The 18834-nt window shown below is 53.3% G+C and overlaps 7 protein-coding genes across 7 annotated transcripts; 5 read left to right on the top strand and 2 right to left on the bottom strand.

Annotated features, from left to right (window-relative positions):
- Positions 1 to 208: 208 nt before the first annotated feature.
- M406DRAFT_87697 (uncharacterized protein) lies at positions 209 to 3027 on the bottom strand (the record flags this gene model as incomplete). The annotated part of the gene is made up of 5 exons (XM_040926108.1): positions 209 to 721; positions 784 to 1713; positions 2713 to 2843; positions 2906 to 2918; positions 2992 to 3027. 5 exons carry the CDS (start codon positions 3025 to 3027, stop codon positions 299 to 301), a joined length of 1533 nt encoding a protein of 510 aa, XP_040781868.1. The 3' UTR covers positions 209 to 298.
- Positions 3028 to 3514: 487 nt separating this feature from the next.
- Positions 3515 to 4251, top strand: M406DRAFT_285704 (ribosomal protein L38e). The gene is made up of 4 exons (XM_040918636.1): positions 3515 to 3608; positions 3682 to 3715; positions 3799 to 3927; positions 3997 to 4251. The coding sequence occupies exons 1-4, from the start codon at positions 3579 to 3581 to the stop codon at positions 4047 to 4049; spliced, it is 246 nt and encodes an 81-aa protein (XP_040781867.1). The 5' UTR covers positions 3515 to 3578; the 3' UTR covers positions 4050 to 4251.
- A 3757-nt stretch (positions 4252 to 8008) lies between these two features.
- On the top strand, positions 8009 to 9355 carry M406DRAFT_67264 (family 28 glycoside hydrolase; the record flags this gene model as incomplete). The annotated part of the gene is made up of 4 exons (XM_040925056.1): positions 8009 to 8257; positions 8334 to 8883; positions 8945 to 9029; positions 9103 to 9355. The coding sequence occupies 4 exons, from the start codon at positions 8009 to 8011 to the stop codon at positions 9353 to 9355; spliced, it is 1137 nt and encodes a 378-aa protein (XP_040781866.1).
- Positions 9356 to 10697: 1342 nt separating this feature from the next.
- M406DRAFT_32766 (putative Erg12) lies at positions 10698 to 12221 on the top strand (the record flags this gene model as incomplete). Its single annotated transcript, XM_040920242.1, has 2 exons — positions 10698 to 10871; positions 10941 to 12221. The coding sequence occupies 2 exons, from the start codon at positions 10698 to 10700 to the stop codon at positions 12219 to 12221; spliced, it is 1455 nt and encodes a 484-aa protein (XP_040781865.1).
- A 688-nt stretch (positions 12222 to 12909) lies between these two features.
- On the top strand, positions 12910 to 14572 carry M406DRAFT_248452 (protein prenylyltransferase; the record flags this gene model as incomplete). The annotated part of the gene is made up of 2 exons (XM_040916531.1): positions 12910 to 13528; positions 13677 to 14572. Coding segments are annotated over 2 exons (1515 nt in total), but the record flags the coding sequence as incomplete, so codon positions are not given.
- Positions 14573 to 15559: 987 nt separating this feature from the next.
- M406DRAFT_96976 (uncharacterized protein) lies at positions 15560 to 16410 on the bottom strand (the record flags this gene model as incomplete). Its single annotated transcript, XM_040926348.1, has 1 exon — positions 15560 to 16410. Exon 1 carries the CDS (start codon positions 16145 to 16147, stop codon positions 15560 to 15562), a length of 588 nt encoding a protein of 195 aa, XP_040781863.1. The 5' UTR covers positions 16148 to 16410.
- Positions 16372 to 18812, top strand: M406DRAFT_344381 (uncharacterized protein; the record flags this gene model as incomplete). Its single annotated transcript, XM_040921970.1, has 4 exons — positions 16372 to 16425; positions 16826 to 16892; positions 16970 to 18249; positions 18323 to 18812. 4 exons carry the CDS (start codon positions 16372 to 16374, stop codon positions 18671 to 18673), a joined length of 1752 nt encoding a protein of 583 aa, XP_040781862.1. The 3' UTR covers positions 18674 to 18812.
- Between the last annotated feature and the right edge of the window lie 22 nt (positions 18813 to 18834).

Genomic DNA, 18834 nt, shown 5'->3' with positions numbered 1-18834 from the left:
AGCATTCCTCTTTACGTTTAGTAGAGAATATAGGGAGAGACTCTAAGAAATCTTGTTTTCAAAATTTCTTTCTTCTATCAATAATCAGAGAAACAAGCGATCGTTTGCCAAGTGTTGAGCAACAGTGCAGGTAGCCTATGTATTACACTTGGCCCTGAAGCCGGAATGGAAAGTCGAATGAGCACCAGTTCACGCGGTGATGCATCTTGGTATATAAACAATTCCATAATTCAATCTTTCCAGTTGATTTGCGCTAGATGATCTCATAGTCCTCTTGCGAGTAGACCTAGACAGAGACTTACAACTCATCCCTCCCCGTTGCCTTCGCGACACCATCCTTCTCTTCCACAGCCACCTTCTCGGTGGGCTGCCAATCAAGAGCCTTGAGCCTCTCGGTCAAGATGGGGTGCGAAAAGTGGTAGCTAGCAAACATCCAGTCGGCATCCATAGTGCTGAGGTTCTGCACCTGCAGCTTGATGAGCGACTTGGCCAGATCCGCCGAGTATCCCAGGTTGCGTGCAAAGGCATCAGCCTGAAACTCGTAACGACGACTAAGAATATTCATGCCCAGCTTGATTAACACGTCCATAGGCGCGAGGACATCAGAGAACAAGATGAAGCCGATGATGATGGGCCGCGTGGCCGTGAAGCCGAAATCTGCATACAAAGACTGGTTGTTGATGAAGACGGAGAACAGAGAGAAGATATAGAAGAAGTGGAACTGAAATGTTGTTAGTTTTCCCACCGACAGTACGGAGATGAATGGGGCACAACAACACATACCTGAGAAATGCCAAAGAGTCTCGTGGTGTGACCCAAACTCCAGTGGCCCAATTCGTGGGCAAGCACAGCAGTAACCTCCTGAGTGTCGCTCTTCTCGATCAGGGTGTCATAGATGACAATATGCTTCTTCCAAGGCATGCCGAAAAAGTAGGCGTTGCTGTGTGCACTCCGCTTGCTGCCGTCAATGACATACAGCTCGGTCAGAGGGAACTTGAGCTTCGCCGAGAGAGCCTCGACATTGTCCTTCAGAGAACCGGGTTCCAGGGGCGTGAGTTTGTTGAACAGGGGTGTGATCACGATTGGCCAAATGGTAATCATAAAGACCTGGAGACCAGCACCGAACAGCCAGAGGTAGTAGAAGAACTGCTTGCCGGTCTTCTGGATGATCGCGAGGAAGGCGGCCAGGATCGGCGGAGTTAGGACAACAGTCAGACCCAGGGACTTGAGCTTGTCCGAGATGAAGAGCTGGGGCGTTTGCTTATTGAAGCCGAACTTCTCCTCGAGGACGAACGTGTGGTAGATAGAAGTCGGCAGGGACAGGATCTGCGAAACAAGTGTGAAGGCCAGGACAAAGACGATCGAGTGCGAGATTTCACCGGTAAAGCGGGCGGGCGCGAAGCGGAGGAGAAGGTGACCGCTCCATGACCACAGCTTGGGGAGGATATCGAAGTGAATGAAGGCAATGTTCTGTATTTGGCTGTAGAGACCGCTGACGAGTTCGTATTTCGCCTTGGCGCGACCGTACGCCTGGCTCTTGTCGTATACTTCTTGCGAGACTTGCTGTTCCAATACCTTTGGTGGTTTGTTCTTCTTCAAGACTTGGTACTGACGCAGGGACAGGAAACCTTCGAACAGATATTGCGCGACTGAGAAACCGATGATGAGCTTCTTCCACGGGAAGAGAGGCCGGTCGAGGAAATTGGCAAGGCGCTGTGGAATAGTCGCATTAGCAAGATGCAACGGATGTGGGGGGGGGGGGTCGAATCCGGGAGGCTCACCTGCAAGAAATCCATCGCGAACCACTGCGCATGTGTCGTGGCCGTCCGAGGAATGAAAGGGAGAAAGAATTTGTTACCACGCCCACATGGCAGGAGGAAAATGAAACGTGTGGAAAGAGAGCAAAAGTGCTCTGATGTTTGAAAGCGCGGACGGAGGACAAGGTGTCTGCTCCACAGCTTACTGTAACATACTATTATGGCATGTAGTACTGGTAGCTGACTGACGGCACAGCTCGGCAGCTGGCATGGACCCTGCCCTCCGTCAGCATTGTTGCTTGCCTGCTTGCCTACATGTGATTGGACCGCAACTGTATAAAGTGGGACCATGTCCTCACAAGAAAATAGCAATAACTGCTTGGTATTGTCCGCCTTGTGCTTTTTGCTATTTGATAATAGATGGACTTCCTCCTTGCAGGGGTTTGGACAATCTGAAGATACTGTCATGAATCGAATTGATCCGACTGCATGGCAAAGTTGTTGAAGCTACACCTATGTATGACACTTACTCCTCCATATTGTCACCTTCTCAATTCACCAACCAGAAAAGGGATAATCAGAACATGAGACCAGCATGCGCAGTCACTTCAGATCAACCACAGAGTCCAGTGAATCATTAACAAAGAAACAGAGGTATTCCTAGGGTATCATAGTCTGCAAAATGGTATTTATAGGAAGAAAATGGGTGAACCGCCCCCTCCTCCCACACCCTCTCCCTTTCCCCATGTCCCGTTCAGACTCTCAGCTTAGCCCCTCTGCTCTAGGGGCTAGTCTTCCGTGGAATTCGCAGATTGGCCTTGATTCGCTCGAGAAGTTGCTCCCTTGTATCACTGTCTTGTGGATGCAAGTTTCGCTAAGTTTGAGGTCAGGAACACCGTTTGTGATATTGACAAAGGAAAGAGGAGCAGAAGGAGAATTGAAATATATCACATACAGCAGCAAGCCATCTTCGCATATCCTCGCGTGTCCAAGAATCTGGTTCTCCAGTTGGGTCGTCTTGCGAGGGAAACAAGTCTCCGCCCCAGATGGACCAGACGCCGACGGCTGTGACCAGGCCCCCGAAGGCTAAAGTTTGACGTGTTAGATGAGCGCAGGTCATGGATTAGAAGGGCCCTGGGCAGACGTACCCAAGAAAAGGTTCTACGCCATCAGAACAAGTGTCAGCTACCGTTGGTTCGGTTTAGGGTTAGGAATGCATAGTAAATAAGCCTACCTTGGACTTCATCGCATTATCTAAGGGAGTTGGCATGTTGGTGATCTTAACGAGAGTACCCGCGCGGCTTGAACGTGGGAAGATAACGAAACGTGTTAGGCTCGGTGAGGGGGCAACTTGAGTTGTGATAACTGGGCTGGGATCCAAGGTTTTTTCACTTGGTAAAGTCGTCAAACAGAGCCCAAATATATGAGAAGATTGCAGTATGAAATAGCCACCTATCCTCAATGCTTGCGTATGAATCAGAGATAAGACGGATGAATTCTCTCGGGCAACAGACAACACGTCTCGCGTGGGCTTGATGGTGACGTCTCCTGAGGTTGATGCACCCATGGCCTGAGGCTTAGATAATTGTACACAGCCACAATTCATGTGGCACCAGCCACGCAGATCGTGGAGCTAGTACCCACGTACCGACAGGACCCCTGCACCTCAGTCAGTTTCTGCGGGGAATGGCAGGTAAGATTGACTCCCACACAAAAATCTCAACCTCCACCAAAATTCGAACCAATTCGGAGGACGACGACAAAGTACCAGCCATCACACACCCACCCTGTCCAAATAATCCACACAACCAATCCGTCAAAATGGCCAAGGAAGTCAGCGACATCAAGAAGGTAAGATTTGGAGCTATAGGATCTGTTTCTTTCCTCATTTCAAAAGTGCAATTGACTGACGAAAACAAACCAGTTCATCGAGATCTGCCGGCGCAAGGACGCTTCCTGTACGTTTCACCCAGCGAAGACGATTCGAATTACCACGAACCCTATTTAAAAGTCGCCCATCTAACTCTACACTTCTCTACAGCCGCCCGGATCAAGAAGAACAAGAAGGCCTCCCTGATCAAGTTCAAGGTCCGATGCTCGAAGCACCTCTACACCCTGGCCCTGAAGGACACCGAGAAGGCCGAGAAGCTCAAGCAGTCTCTTCCTCCCAGTAGGCCCCCCGACCACCTTCGAAATCCCTCTTGGATAGAATCCAGCTAAACAACCACAAAATAAACAGACCTGCAGATCAAGGAGGTGTCCAAGCGTGAGCGCAAGGCCAAGTCCGCTTAAGTCAGTTTCGCGCGGCTAGGTGTGGTTTCAACGGTTGATGACATTTTCTTGCGAGAGTTTTGAGCAAGCAATACACGATGGCAACACTGTCAAAAGGCAAGGGCCATCACGTCCACGTTTCGGACGGAGGGGACTCAGTATTGGGCGTCTAGGGAATACCTTGCAATTGAAGCTCACGGAAGCCAGAAACGGCTGTCTCAAGATTTTTTATGGACCCCTTTCTATGAGTGGCCTGTGACATGGTGCATATGCGAAAAGAGCAACAGGAATGGAGGTGGGGCCGAGCATGAGTTTAACGATCCAGCGACGATTGAATTCTAGCGACGGTGTCGCCTTTCAAAACCTACGATCAATGCTGTCAACCCTCCGGACTTGGTCAAGGTGTCACGCTTCTCATATTGCACCTCGGTCTAGACACCCAGCCACTCCAGTTTGAAAAGGACCGAATTCGAATGTCCGACCTGCTCAACCATCTTACACGACCTTCTGATAGCGAACGACTTCTCAAACATTTGCAGACACCCTCGCAGATTCCACTGAACAACCTTGGATGTTTCCAATTGTCTAGCATAAGATGGCATCTGACATTATGTCAGTGACTATTTGATCAATCGCTCACCCCTCGGCGATCTAGACACGCCAGCCTCCAGATACCACGTGATATTTAGCACTCTTGCGCATCAATAGCGGCGCGACTATATCAGTGCGAGTCCTGTCTACCTGTCTATATGGACCAGATCATTTCATTTGTACTGGGGATGGCCATTCCTGCAGTGCTCGTATAGGTTATGGGCCCTTCGTCTCTAATTCATTAAATATGTGTGAGCAGTTCACAACCGAAAGTCACAAAGTAGAGGACTAGCACCTCGTACCTTTCATATTCACCGGCCATGGTTCGAGACGGCACCACTACAACCAACCACGGTTTGCGGAACAGCATCTTCACCAGCCATAGTACAAAACAGCAACACATACAACCGGCTACAGCACGAAACGGCGTTGCATTGCGGTCACTACTAGCCTCGCATGAATTATCTCTACTGCTCCTATGGGGCAGGCTTGTAGAACTACGGACGGTGTGCGAGCTCTATCTACTTGTCTACTTTATATAGATTTCTAGCTTGCACTGGAGATAGCTATACTTTTAGTGCTCGTATACAATCTGACAGGGAGGAGCGTAACTCAGCGCCAGCTAGACGGCCGCGTGATCGACTAAGCTGGCAAGCATCTGAATCTACATGATCTTGCAATCATATTCTTGCGACGGAAAATCATTTCTTTATTCAGGCCTACAGCACGCCTCTTTTCCCACGTGTTTCTTCCGTGGCAGGCTACTGCCACAGCTTCATCTACACTAGTGGCAGAGTATAGTAGAGGCTGCTGGCATTTTCTTCTGGCAGCTTCATCAACTTGACCACGACGACGATCTAAAATCACGGTAAAGAAACATCTCTTTAGCTTCATCGATAGCTTTTTATGCCGTACATGCAACCATCGAATCTCGTCGACCGGTGATGTGGATACTAAAGTCTCAAACGGAATTGATCCTGTGGTCTCAATATTGGAACTGCACTCTCTACTATGAATCATCCAGACCGGTGTAGACGTAGCCGTTGTGTGACACAATCATTCTGAAATGTCCCTGCAAGAGATGACCACGTCGTTCGGACAGAAGTTTTATGTATCATATAGGCCACCGACCAACGGCCTAGTTCGAAACTCGGACTTGACACGCAAGTCTTTCTTGAAAAGTTTGGAAAGGTCAGCAGAAAGATTACTGAGGGATTGCAGATATCTATATACTGATCACCTAGCTATAAAGCTTTTTCTTGAAAGGAATAAATCAGAAGTTTAACGCAAACTTCCTGTGTCTAGGCGAAACGATCACAACATGCTATGATTAGCTATAATTGCTCTAAGAAATATACAAGATCTTCTGCTATGCTGCTTACCTTTCTATAGTACATATCACACCCGTCATCACAGATACAATTAGAGAGCCACAGCCATGACGAGGACTGCAGTGTCCGACGAGGAACTCTATCGTGATCCACTCCCGGGGCTCCTTCCTGGAGCCAGAGCAGACCTGAGTGATGAGCGCCAGGTCTTAAAGCAGTATGGTTGGCATTACCGTTGATCTTGTCTGTAAGTATTTTCTCTCGACTTGTACAAACATCATCTTCAATGTGGCTCTGTTGGAAACGACCCATCACGTATTGACATCTTGCTCGGTCAGTGCCCGCATACATCTGGGTTGTTCGTCTAGGGTGAATAGGTCACGATGCCCCCACGCCAAGCAAGTCGCCAAGATGCCACGCCTGCGGGAAGTTGAGCCGCAACCGTTATATACGACAGCAGGCTTTGTTTTGGGCACCATGGTGTGGTAAACACAGCCCATAGCATGATAAAGTTTTGACCGTGATGGTCAAATTCTGACCATGACAAAGGTTGACCGTGCGCCAACCTTGCGAGCTACTTAGTATTCATGGTAAATAACATAACAGAAAGAAACTGTCAAACAGATTCTCACGGAGCTCCCTCAGGTGCCGAAGTACAAGCCACCCGAGTGTATGCCCTTGGAACCTACTTCAACGTTTCAAGACTAAGACCGGATTGCATCTTTCACAATAGACGATCCAGGTCCATGGACATCTGTCCAGGCCTATGGTGGGTAGAGAAAGATCTCGGGACAGACTCTGCCGCGAGGGCGGCCTCTCATGCCATGCGTCGTGGTGGCTCACCTGATTTACCGACCTATCGTGGAAGAACGGTGCCGGAGACAATGCCTCGCGAAGTTGCTCATGAATGGCGCGAGGCGCGGCTGAGGGTGCGCCCACAACAATCTTCTGAAATGAGGGTGGAGTGTTGGGCCTGGAAACTGTGCCGGCCAACCGGTGCCAGCATAGCGTTCTGCCTGCTCCTTTGAGGAAAATTCAAGTCCCCATGGAAAGCGCATAATCTCAGTACTCCATCCTCTTCAAGGTGGGTGGATGCGTGCTTGCGCAAGCAGGCACTGTGACTCGCCAGGTCGCATCGGCTAAACCTTACGCCAGCGCGTCGATGCACCTCCAGGGCTCTCTAGGTTTGGGCCGTTCTGTATAACTTCCATATTTTCCTCGATTTGGACGGTCATGATACCAATCACCGCCCCCATGCAAACACCAAGGAGTCTCCAGCAAAGTGTAGTGAATGCCGCAGAGTTACCATCGCTTAGAGATATGCATTTTCTCTCCACTCCTAATCCTCAGTCCCCCCCAAGGTCTCTGGTGCTCGTCATTATCTAGATTATTTCCGGCCTTGAACATGGGGGAAATGGAAAAGCCACCAATCAAGCAGGCATCTTTCCCCCATAAACGGCTCCTCCGCACACTGCCGATGCACATGTGCCATTTTCTTCGGCACTGCTGCGGCCCCAGTCTATGTAGGTTACAGTCGCACCCCTGCTGTCAACACATGGCGACAGACCTGTCCGTCAGGAACTCAACGGCATGGCTCCCGCAGTTCGTCGAGGGAACCTGCCACAAGAGGACACGGGCGAAACGAAACTGCGCCGTCTTCCGATTGGGGGCTTATTTTTACGGTTTTTCCACTGCCACATTCGATGTGGTCTACTGAGCACCGCAAGGTGTCTTGCAAAAGCTTCAATTTCCCTCTGCCATTGGAGGACTTTGGCTCCAGCCACGGAGAATCAAGCCGGAAGAGGCAGCTTGGGCGTATCAGGAGCGATAATGGGACCCCCTCCCCTTCTTCCTCCCCACAGGTGGTGAGCTGGTTGTCAGACTCCGTGAGGGGCCATTGAGATGCGACGACGGATATAGCGACAGTGGAGTGTGGGTTAAAGATATAAAGATGACTTGGCAGTCCGACCGAAAAAGTCATCACCTAGCCGGGCGAGTAGGCCGCGCCTCTTTCTTCTTGAGACAACACGAAACTGTGCACTGCTCCCTGCCGCCGTCAACATGCTCTCTCTTGCTGTAGTCGCTCTCGCGGCTTCCGCCATGGCGGTGCCTATGCCCGCGCCCACGCCGGCGCCCGACCTGAATAAGGCCAAGGCTGCAAAGAGGGCAACTAGCTGTACCTTCTCAGGCTCCGACGGTTACTCTCTTGCCAGCGTGTCCCAGAAGGACTGCGCAACCATCGTCCTGTCTGCTTTGACGGTCCCGAGCGGGGTGACGTTGGATTTGTCGGACCTCGAGGACGACACCACGGTGCGCCAGCCTTTTTGGACCCTATCTTGTCTCCTTTGCGCCTTTGTTCTGTTGTACGAACTGACATCTTCAACAGGTCATCTTTGAGGGCGAGACGTCGTGGGAGTACGCTGAGTGGGACGGACCCTTGCTCCAGATTGAGGGTACGAGTATCACCATCGAGGGAGCCTCGGGGGCCTACCTGAACGGCAACGGTGCGGACTGGTGGGACGGCGAAGGCAGCGACGGCGGCGTCACCAAGCCCAAGTTCTTCTACGCACACGATCTTACCGACTCTACCATCACCAACCTGTACATCTATAATACGCCCGTCCAGGCTGTGAGCATCGACAACGCAGACGGTCTCACGATCACGGACATGACGATCAACAACGAGGCGGGTGCCAGCCTTGGCGCCAACACTGATGGCTTCGACATTGGCGACTCGACCAACGTTGTCATCACCGGCGCCGAAGTGTACAACCAGGACGACTGTGTTGCTATCAACTCCGGCACGGAAATCACGGTCGAGAACAGCATCTGCTCTGGTGGTCATGGCCTGTCGATCGGCTCTGTCGGCGGCAGAGATGACAACACTGTCGAGACTGTCACCTTCTACAACAACGAGGTGAAGAGCTCTGTGAACGGTAAGAGACCTTCTCTCCCTATTTCTTAGGCATGAGAAGACTCGCTGACATATTGCCACAGGCATCCGCATCAAGGCGACTGAGGGAGACACCGGCAGCATCAGCGGTGTCACCTACCAGGAGATCACCCTCACGGACATTTCCAAGTAGGTTCTCATTCAAATAGCAAAAGCCATGCAATGGAGAGAGAACATGGTTTACTGACCGGGTATAACGTAGGTACGGAATCCTGATCGAGCAGAACTACGACGGTGGCGACCTCGACGGCGGTACCCCCAGCAGTGGCATCCCGATCACCGACCTGACACTCGACAACATCTCGGGTACTGACGGCGTCGAGAGCGGCGGATACAACATTGTCATCGCCTGCGGTAGTGATGCCTGCTCAGACTGGACCTGGACCGACGTTGACGTGACGGGCGGATCAACGTACAGCGACTGCACGAATGTGCCAAGCGGTATCTCCTGCTAAAGGAGCTGCGGGGGCGGCGAAGACGGGAAGGGATACATGCTGTATCTGGGTAGCTCATGTTGGAGAGAGAGAGAGAGAGAGAGACTTTGTGTGTCTCTGTACATATGGGTGGTCAGCGTCTGATGTTCACTTCTTGTACAAACAAAAACCATTAGTTTGCCTTTCCCTCCCAAAGACCCTAAGCCATCAGAGCTACTGTCGTGTTTTCCAGTGGGTAAGATATGCAGTATGACTATAGGCGGCTTTGTAAGCAATAGTGAATGACTGCGGCCTGCATGCAACATAACAAATACGGTATGATGAGTTTTAGGGTAGTAGGAAGTAAAGTTGATAGGTCGAGGTGACGGTGGCCGCTCGTGGCTGCAGGTCTGGTCGCATCGACTTGTCAATCGGGACGATCCGCCAAAACCGTGTACCACCATACATCATAGTACCATAGTGTACGCCAGTGATTGATGGCATGCTTATTCGGTACAGGCACATACGCGCCCTAGTGGATAAGATGCATTCCCGCCCCCACGAACATGTACATGAGTACTGAGTCTCACCACATCTTATCTTACCGAGCCAAGCGAGAGAAAAAGGGAAAAAAGAGAAAGACAAAAAGAGAGGAAAAGAGGAAAACTACGCGAGGTTCAGGTCGCATCGGAGCTTTCTATGGTGCGGTCCCTGATTGAATCAATAGATGACAAGGCTGGGCCAGGAGGTCCAATGAGATGAATGGTGACCTCGATGACCAAAAGCCTTGTTTTGCAGAACACCCCCTGCAAGGGCCCTTTAGTGCGCTGTCATAGTTGGCCCCCCCTTGTGGTTAGTGGCTAGTCCCAGCCTGAGCTCTCAATCCCAGACCCCAACAAGAACGGTTCGGGCTAATCTTCCGTATTTCGTCTTCCCCATATAATCATACCAAAACGATACCCTGGGGATTGCCAGTTGGCGGTGCTTGCTCCTCCTCCCGTGCCATACGCCCTATGCAATGGGGCCAGGACGGCGTGGCATCTTTTCCTCTCCTCCTTCCCGTCCTTGGTGATACTCTCGACTAAATCGTGTCTGGCTGGTTTCGTCTGTTGTCCTACGCGCGCACCCTCTTACCGCTAGATCGTGTTTAATCTCTGCCGCTTTTTCCCTTCTTATTGTTCCTATCGATCCCTCCCGCAGCAACGACGCTTACTCTTTGCCGATTTGCCGTCTGACTAGATCTTTGACTGGACTCCTCAGTTGATCCGTCCGACCACTCCAGGTTGATTGAATTTCCAATTCAAACAAGAGTGGGGTGAGATTGAAGACAAGACAGCAGAGCTGAGCAGACATCGACTCCGGAGAGCAGACAGACAACCAAATCATGGCTACAGAGCTCAACGGTGCCAACGGCACCAACGGCACCAGCTCCAATGGCAGGAAGACTCACTCCAAGGCGCTCTCCCGAAAGTTGTCGAGCCCGATGATGCCAGCATTCATGGTGTCCGCGCCCGCCAAGGTCATCCTTTTCGGAGAGCACGCGGTCGTTCATGGCAAGGTGAGCTCGAACTTCCCCTCGTCCTCCGCAGCTCGCGAGCTCTCTCTAACTTAAACAAATCCCTATCAGCCTGCCATTGCCGCTGCGTTATCCCTCCGATCATATCTCCTCGTCACCACGCTGTCGAAATCGAAGCGCACAGTGTCCTTGATCTTCCCCGACGTCGACATGTCACACACGTGGAATATCGACGCCCTGCCGTGGGCGGCCTTCTCGCACCCGTCCAAGAAAAAGTATTACTACGATCTTGTCACCACCCTCGACCCGGAGCTCCTTGATGCTATCCAGCCTCACCTGGTCGATATCTCCACGGACAAGCCAGAAGCCGTCCAGAAAATTCACAGAAATTCTGCGCTGTCATTTCTGTACATCTTTCTGTCGCTGGGGAACCAGACATTTCCTGGTTGTTCATACACTCTACGATCCACAATACCGATCGGACAAGGGTTGGGGAGTAGTGCGTCCATTGCGGTCTGTCTCGCGGGGGCCTTACTACTGCAGCTGCGGGCGCTGTCTGGGCCACATCCTGACCAGCCAGAGGAGGAGGCGAGGCTACAACTGGAGCGGATCAACAGATGGGCATTTGTGGGCGAGATGGCCATGCACGGGAACCCGTCTGGCGTCGACAACACGGTAGCTACACAGGGCAAGGCTGTTGTTTTCCAGCGGACCGACTACGGCAAGCCGCCATCCGTCCGCCCGCTCTGGGACTTCCCGGAGCTGCCCCTGTTGCTGGTGGACACGAAGCAGCCCAAGTCTACGGCATTCGAAGTGGCCAAGGTTGGCGCACTGAAGGAGAAGCATCCCAAGCTCGTGGGCAGCATCCTTGATACGATTGACAAGATCACGAGGACAGCAGAGTCTCTGATGGACGAAGAAGATTTCGACAGTGAGGAGCTGGAGAGCCTGCAGAAGGTAGGCGAGCTGATGACCCTAAACCACGGGCAGCTCATGTCCCTGGGCGTCTCACACCCACGGCTGGAGAGGATACGAGCGCTGGTGGATCATGAGGGCATCGGGTGGACGAAACTCACAGGTGCCGGAGGCGGCGGCTGCTCCATCACACTGTTACGGCCGGATGCAAAAGAAAAGTTGCACCGGCTTGATGAGCAGTTATGCGAAGAGGGCTACGAGAAATTCGAGACGACACTTGGTGGTGACGGTGTCGGCGTCCTTTACCCCGCCGTGATCAAGAATGGTCTAGACGAGGACGAGGAGGGCGGGATGGAGATCGACCTAGAGCGTTTCCTCGACGCCGAGGATAATGAAGCCGTGGAAAGACTGGTAGGAGTTCACGGGGGCGGTGGTGAAAGAGAGGGCTGGAAGTTCTGGAGGGTTGAGTCACACTAGAGGCGCTGCATCTTCTGGTGTGCTCCAAAAAGAACCTAGCTGCTAGGAAGGCTGGCCTGGTACTTTTTTTTTTTTTTTTGGCTGTAACTGGAAGATGATGGGCGGCGTTCAGAAAAGTACAGTATTCAATGTGCTTCGTGATCTGCTTCACTTGTACAATTTTGGAGCGGCTGCATTCTTGGTACACAGCCTTACCATTTCGTATGCAATAATATGATAATAATGACAAAAAGCCCCTATTGAACTAGGAGGACGTTCTGCCTCGAATAATTTCCTTTCAGTATACCTGCGCTTGAAGGTTTGTAGTAGGCCTTGCAAAAGGGACTGATTGTTCACTGCTATTGTTCTCCAAAGTGCCCCGCGTTGTGACAGGGGTGAGCTTTCACAAGCGTCAGGCGTATGTGGGGGAGCTCCAGAGATCCTGCAGATCACGGCACTTAAACAAGGCCATCATCTGCTGTTGACTTCAGAGGCGAAACGACGACAATCTCGACTACTTTCCAAAAGCAGCCATGCCACCCAAGACAAAGGCAGTGTCCAAACAAAGAGACCTGGAAAGTAAGTAGACATGATGTAAACCTTCCCCCACTGACAAATACCCGTTCACCCTCCACCAAAGAGCAAACTTTCATTCGTCACACGCAAACTGACCAAAGCGCCCGTGTCTCTCGTAGCCAAACATCAAGACGAGACTCCTCCAAAGACAGTCAACGAGCGCTCTGCTCGCATCTACGCCCAAGGCCACCCATACTCCGTCACCCTCGCCGCCAGCGGACCGAGCGGCCTATCCCCAGCAGAGCGCAGCGTCTGGGCCAACGCGCACTACGCTCGATCGCCTGCCCTCCTCAAGCAGCTGGGCAACAAGTCCCAGCGTGACGTCTGGAAGGTCGTCAACGAGACAGGCGGTCTCCCCCTGAGAGCCCCCCGGACCACCCACAGCTGGGGCAGGGATCGCTTCGGCGCGGACCTGGGCGAGTACCCGCCCGAGCAGTTTGCCAAGAGGAGCGAGAGGACCCTGCAGCTGGCCGCGCTCGAGGTGCAGCGGCGCGCATTCCTGGCAAAGCGGGAGCGCGAGCGTGCGAGGTGGGTCGATCCGGACACGAAGGAGGTTGTCGCTGTGAGCCACGAGGAGATCGAGGAGGAGAGGCTGCGGCGCAGCGAGATTGCCACGCTGCGGATGGAGCTCTATGGCGAGAGATCGGGTGCGTACGGCACGGACCCGGACTGGGATGATGTGGTTCCTATGCCGGTAGAGGATGGCGAGGGGACACTAGCTGCTATTGCGTATCCGGACGACTATGCTGAGGGTATGTCTTCCTTCCTGCTCCTCCTTCTTCCCACCCAATACTGCTACCTTTCCAAGCACCCATATTCTCTTTCTTTTTTTTTGGGGGGGGGGGGGGGTGACAGAAACCACTAGGACGTGTGTAAATTTATTGACATTGTAATGTACAGCCATTTCTTACCTCCGTGCCGTCATGGCCAAGAAGGAGTATTCGCCCCGCTGCCTCCGCCTCACTGAACACATCATCTCCTTAAATCCTGCGCACTACACGGTATGGCTGTACCGCTTCTCCATCGTGGAGGCCCTCCACCTCCCGCTCTCAGAGGAGATCGAGTGGCTCAACAAGGTCTCTCTCGATAATCTCAAGAATTACCAGATCTGGCACCACCGCCGTCTCCTCCTGGACCACTACTTTCCGACCATCCAGTCGTCCCCGGAGAAGACTGCCGAGCTGGCACGCTCCGAGCAGGACTTCCTTACGCAGATCTTGGCAGAGGATACCAAGAACTACCACGTCTGGTCGTACAGGCAGTACATGGTGCCGAAGCTGGGCATCTTCGGCGCGAGCGAGATCAAGGCCGCCGAGGACCTGATCGACGACGATGTCCGCAACAACTCTGCCTGGTCGCACCGCTTCTTCGTAGTTTTCTCGGATCCAGAGCACACCACGCCAGGAAGCCTACCGACGGACCACGACCTGGCGGTGCCGGCTGATATCATCGACCGGGAGATCCAGTACGCACAGGACAAGATCCTGCTGGCGCCCCAGAATCAGAGCCCCTGGAACTACCTGCGCGGCGTGCTGGTCAAGGGCGGGAGGAAGATGAGCAGCGTGGAGGCGTTTGTGGGCCAATTTGTGAGCGGTGCAGGCGCAGATAACGACGAGGAGGAGAAGGTCACGAGCACGCACGGCCTGGAGATGCTGGCGGAGATCTACGCGGAGAAGGGTGAGGTGGACAAGGCGGACTGGTGTCTGCGACGTCTCGGAGAGAAATGGGATCGTATAAGGCTTGGTTACTGGCAGTGGAAGAGGCAGATGCTTAAGGATGAGAATGTGAGCGCTTAGATGAGAGCGATTCGGGCTATGGGTGATGGAATCACGGTGTCCAAACGGTGATTTTCACTGGTGTGGGTGGACGATATGGAAACATGGGTTCAGCATGGAAAATGCGTTTTCCTCAAAAGATGCTGCCTTCAATATGTATGTAGGGCGCAATAAGTCCACAAAACTATTGTCTTCTCTACCTCCCCCCCCCCCTCTCTCTCCCTACCCGCGTATGGTCATACAGTCCTACGACATTTCATCATCCATCATTAAACAGGATTCCGTGTTATTTATCCGTCGAGCAATGTGTCTTGTCTTGATGAGTTCATTGCATGTATTAAATGCTATCTCGTGTCAAAAGCTCGGGCTCAACAACTAATGTGGTTCTCTAACTCAAGCCCATGGCTTCGATGAGTTTGCGAACGTCGGTGGTGATACGAAGCCCTCTGTCGTCTCGACCCCGTCGTAGTGACTTATCCGCCGTCAGAACTGACTGGACCTGGACCCTTAGCACTGCCGCATTGGCGCTCTGCCAGATAATGTTCATGGCCGCCCTGAGTATGTACAGCACTTTGGGCACCTTGGCCCTGCCCAATCGACCTTGGCATGTTCCAAATCCTCCTCCGTCTAATCCAGATTTTCCCTCCTGCGAGAACGATCCGAGGCGACTCTTGGTGCCGAGCGAGACAGACGGCCGGACTGCATCGCCTCCTAAAACAGCTGCCAGCGCATAGCCCTGCTCAGGTTCCGACGAGGCTGCAGAGGAAAGACATCTTCGGACGACGTAACCTGCAGTCGACCCAGCCTGTCGTATCGGGTTCCCCGCCTCGTTCGACGTGCAACCGTCGTCCAGCCCCTGTCCCAGTCGCTGCCGCTCGTATCCATGGTGTCGTTGATGGTGGGAACGAGAGTATGATCTTTGTTCAGCATGCCGTAACCGTAATCGTGACTGTAGTAGCCGCCGCCGCCGCCGCCGCTGCCGACGCCAGCAGTAGACAGAGCGCGATCCTAGAGCGTCCTGTAGTTCTGCGAGGCGATCAGGAACCTCTTTGCGTTCCGGGGCGCGTTGCGGCCCCGTGAGTCCCAGTTGGGCACGAGCACGAAGACGTCGCTGAACGTCTTGCGCGTCGGCTCGGGCTCGGTGTCGAGGTGCAGGGTGCCCATGACGCTGACCACCATGCTGATGCGCCCGCCGCTCTTGTCTGGGCCCTTGGAGCGGACGTGCTCGGGGGCTGCCACCAGGTAGTCGTCGTTGATGACCTGGGCGTCGAAGCTGTCGACCTCGTAGCGCACGCGCTGCTTGCCCGTCCGTGGCTGCCGGTGGGTGTCGGTGGCGGCGGCTCCGTTGGCAGTGGTGGTGGCGTTGGTACCGCGCTGCTCTTCGAGGAGGGCCTCGTACTGGCTTGGTGTGGTCAGGTTCGCGCCGTTGATGGTAATGTCGGCTGTGACGCCTGCGTTGGTGTACTTGGTGTTCGAGTTGATGTAGTAGGAAGAGAGGGGGCGGGCCTCGTTCAGGTCGCGGTAGTACCAGTCGACAAACAGCTGGGCACCGTCACTGGACACCTTTACTTCAGTGTCTTCGTTCGGATAAGACATCTTGTGGGTTGTTGGTTGGCTGGTGTTGTTGTTGTTGTTGTTGATGATGATTTGATGGTGATCTTGTCGGTGCAGATTAAACGAGTCTCGGAGCAATGCTCTGTCTGGAGCGTGGCTGATCGTTCGCGAGCTTGAGAGGATGGTAGCAAGAGACTAGTCACTGCTAGTTGTCTGAGGAATTTCCTCTCAAGTGGAGAGAGTTTGTGCAAGTCACGCAGTGAGACATGGACGGTGAAGAGAGGGGGAGAGAGAAGAGAAAAGGGTACGGATTGTTTTGGGTGTGAGAAGGGGACAGTGCGGCGCATTGGGCAAGGCTGCCTATTTGTATTATGGTAGTGGGGTGGATGGCGGTACCACAGTTATCCAAGCTAGATGCCCGCACAGTCCTTGCCGATAAGAGCTCTCCCGTAACTTTTCTGATGCAAGAAAGTCAGGCGAGACGCGCATCGCGACGGGACGAGAGAGAGCTCGTTCATAATTGGTCTAAGCACCTGTAGGGCATACCTTTTGTTCGCCGGATGCCGCCGCCGCCACCAGATGGACCGACTTCTTCTGCGGCCAAGTAGGCTAAGGAGCCTTCGATTGACTGCATCCTCAAGGCCTGGCTGGAAGTGTGCCGTGTGCTGTCGTCACGATGTGATCACCAGACCCTTCAGCAGTGCTCGCTCATATGCGCAGAAAGCGGCCCCGGCCACTCCGTCCAAGCCCTACTATGTGACGACGCCAATCTTTTACGTCAATGCAGGTGAGTGCTGCCTGCTCCCTACACTGGCGCCGCATGGCGCACCTGCTCTCAGGAGGGCTGACCCACCGTCCTGGCAGCACCTCATGTTGGTCACATGTATAGCATGATCCTTGCCGACGTTCTGAAAAGATGGCACGCCCTCAACGGACAGCGGTCTCTCCTCCTCACCGGTACCGACGAGCACGGCCTGAAGATCCAACAAGCCGCTGCTGCCAATGACACCCTTCCCAAGCAGTGGTGCGATGCGCAGGCCAACAAGTTCCGCGCGCTGGCGGCGTCGGCGAACCTCGCCAACGACTTCTTCATCCGGACCACAGACGAAGATCACAAGGATGCGGTCAGGCATTTCTGGTTCCTGCTCAAGGAGAAGGGCCTGGTGTACGAGTCAAAACATGAGGGATGGTACTGCGTCAGCGATGAGGCTTTCTACCCTGAATCCATGCTCACGAGGAAGGTCGACCCGCTTACGGGTCAGGTGTCAATGGCGTCTATCGAGACTGGCAACACGGTGGAGTGGACAGAGGAGAAGAACTACCACTTTCGGATGACTGCCTTGAAGGACCAGCTGCTGGCTTTCTACGAGGAGAATCCCGACTGGATCGTCCCCCGACAGAGGATGCGAGAGGTGGTGGACTGGGTCACGAACAACCTCGAGGACCTCTCCATCTCCCGGCCGTCAAATCGCCTGGACTGGGGTATTCGTGTTCCCGACGACGATAGCCAGACCATCTATGTCTGGGTGGATGCCCTCATCAACTACCTGACCAAGGCTGGCTTCCCGAATTGGGCGCCAGGCAAGCAGCTGGAAGGCGGGTGGCCTGCAGACGTGCATGTCATCGGTAAAGACATTCTCCGCTTCCATGGCGTATACTGGCCTGCCCTCTTGCTGGCCGTCGACATCCCGCCTCCGAAGAAGCTCCTCAGCCACGCGCACTGGACAATGAGCGGCAAGAAGATGTCCAAATCTCTGGGAAATGTCGTCAACCCGTTTCATGCTCTGGATCGATTTGGGGTGGATGCTATGCGGTTCTTTATGATTCATGACGGTGGCATCGAGAACGACGCCGACTACAGTAACGACTTGATCGTGGAGAGATACAAGAAAATGCTGCAGGGCACGATCGGGAACCTGCTGAGCAGAGTCACGCGGGCCAAGGCCTGGAATGTGAGGGAGAGCATCCTGGCGGGACCCATTCTCACTGCTGATATACACATGTCTCGGTTCAATGCTCGTCATGCGGAGCTGTTCAGGGCGCAAGAGGCAATGCTCTCTGAGCTCCACGAGCGGATGCAGACCCTTATGGAGAAGCCGAACCCCCGGCTGGCACTCATGCACCTCATGCAGGTAGCTATGGAGGTAAGTCGTACTTGTAGTCCACATGACATATGCGCGCGTGTGCGGTGTGATGGTTTTGCTCACACAAACACAGGCCAATAGATTCATCACCGAGATGGCGCCCTGGGACATGACGAAACGGTTCCGTGAGATACTGGCCAGCACAGGCAGGGCACAGCATTCTGGGGAGGCACTAGACATCAAGACATTGCGTGCCAAGACCATCTTCATCCTGGCCGATACTCTGCGTAATGTGGGCATTCTTCTGCAGCCCTTTATGCCAGGGAAGGCCAAGGAGATGTTGGACGTTCTGGGTGTCTCTAAAGACAAAAGGCAACTAAAATATGTTGGCCTGGGCAAGGATTTTAGCTATGGAGAGCCCGAGGCGCCCGTAGGGACCGGCGGGCACCAGAGCCTATTCCCTCCGCTCGAGTCCGAGCTATGAAATTGCAGTCATCATGATACTCAAGTAGAGAGGGAGAGAGCGCTATCATGATTTGACTAGACGTGACGGCACTCGCCAGATTGGTCGCCAGATTTGTATAATAAATCAATACCCTAAATGCCACATCAATCCATATTCCTCGAATCAGTTTGCTTGAGATA

This window comes from Cryphonectria parasitica, assembly GCF_011745365.1.
Source record: "Cryphonectria parasitica EP155 unplaced genomic scaffold M406scaffold_1, whole genome shotgun sequence".
In the NCBI taxonomy this organism is placed as follows: Eukaryota; Fungi; Ascomycota; class Sordariomycetes; order Diaporthales; family Cryphonectriaceae; genus Cryphonectria; species Cryphonectria parasitica.
Note: the sequence above shows the minus strand (reverse complement) of the source record. Positions and strands in the feature narration are given on the sequence as shown.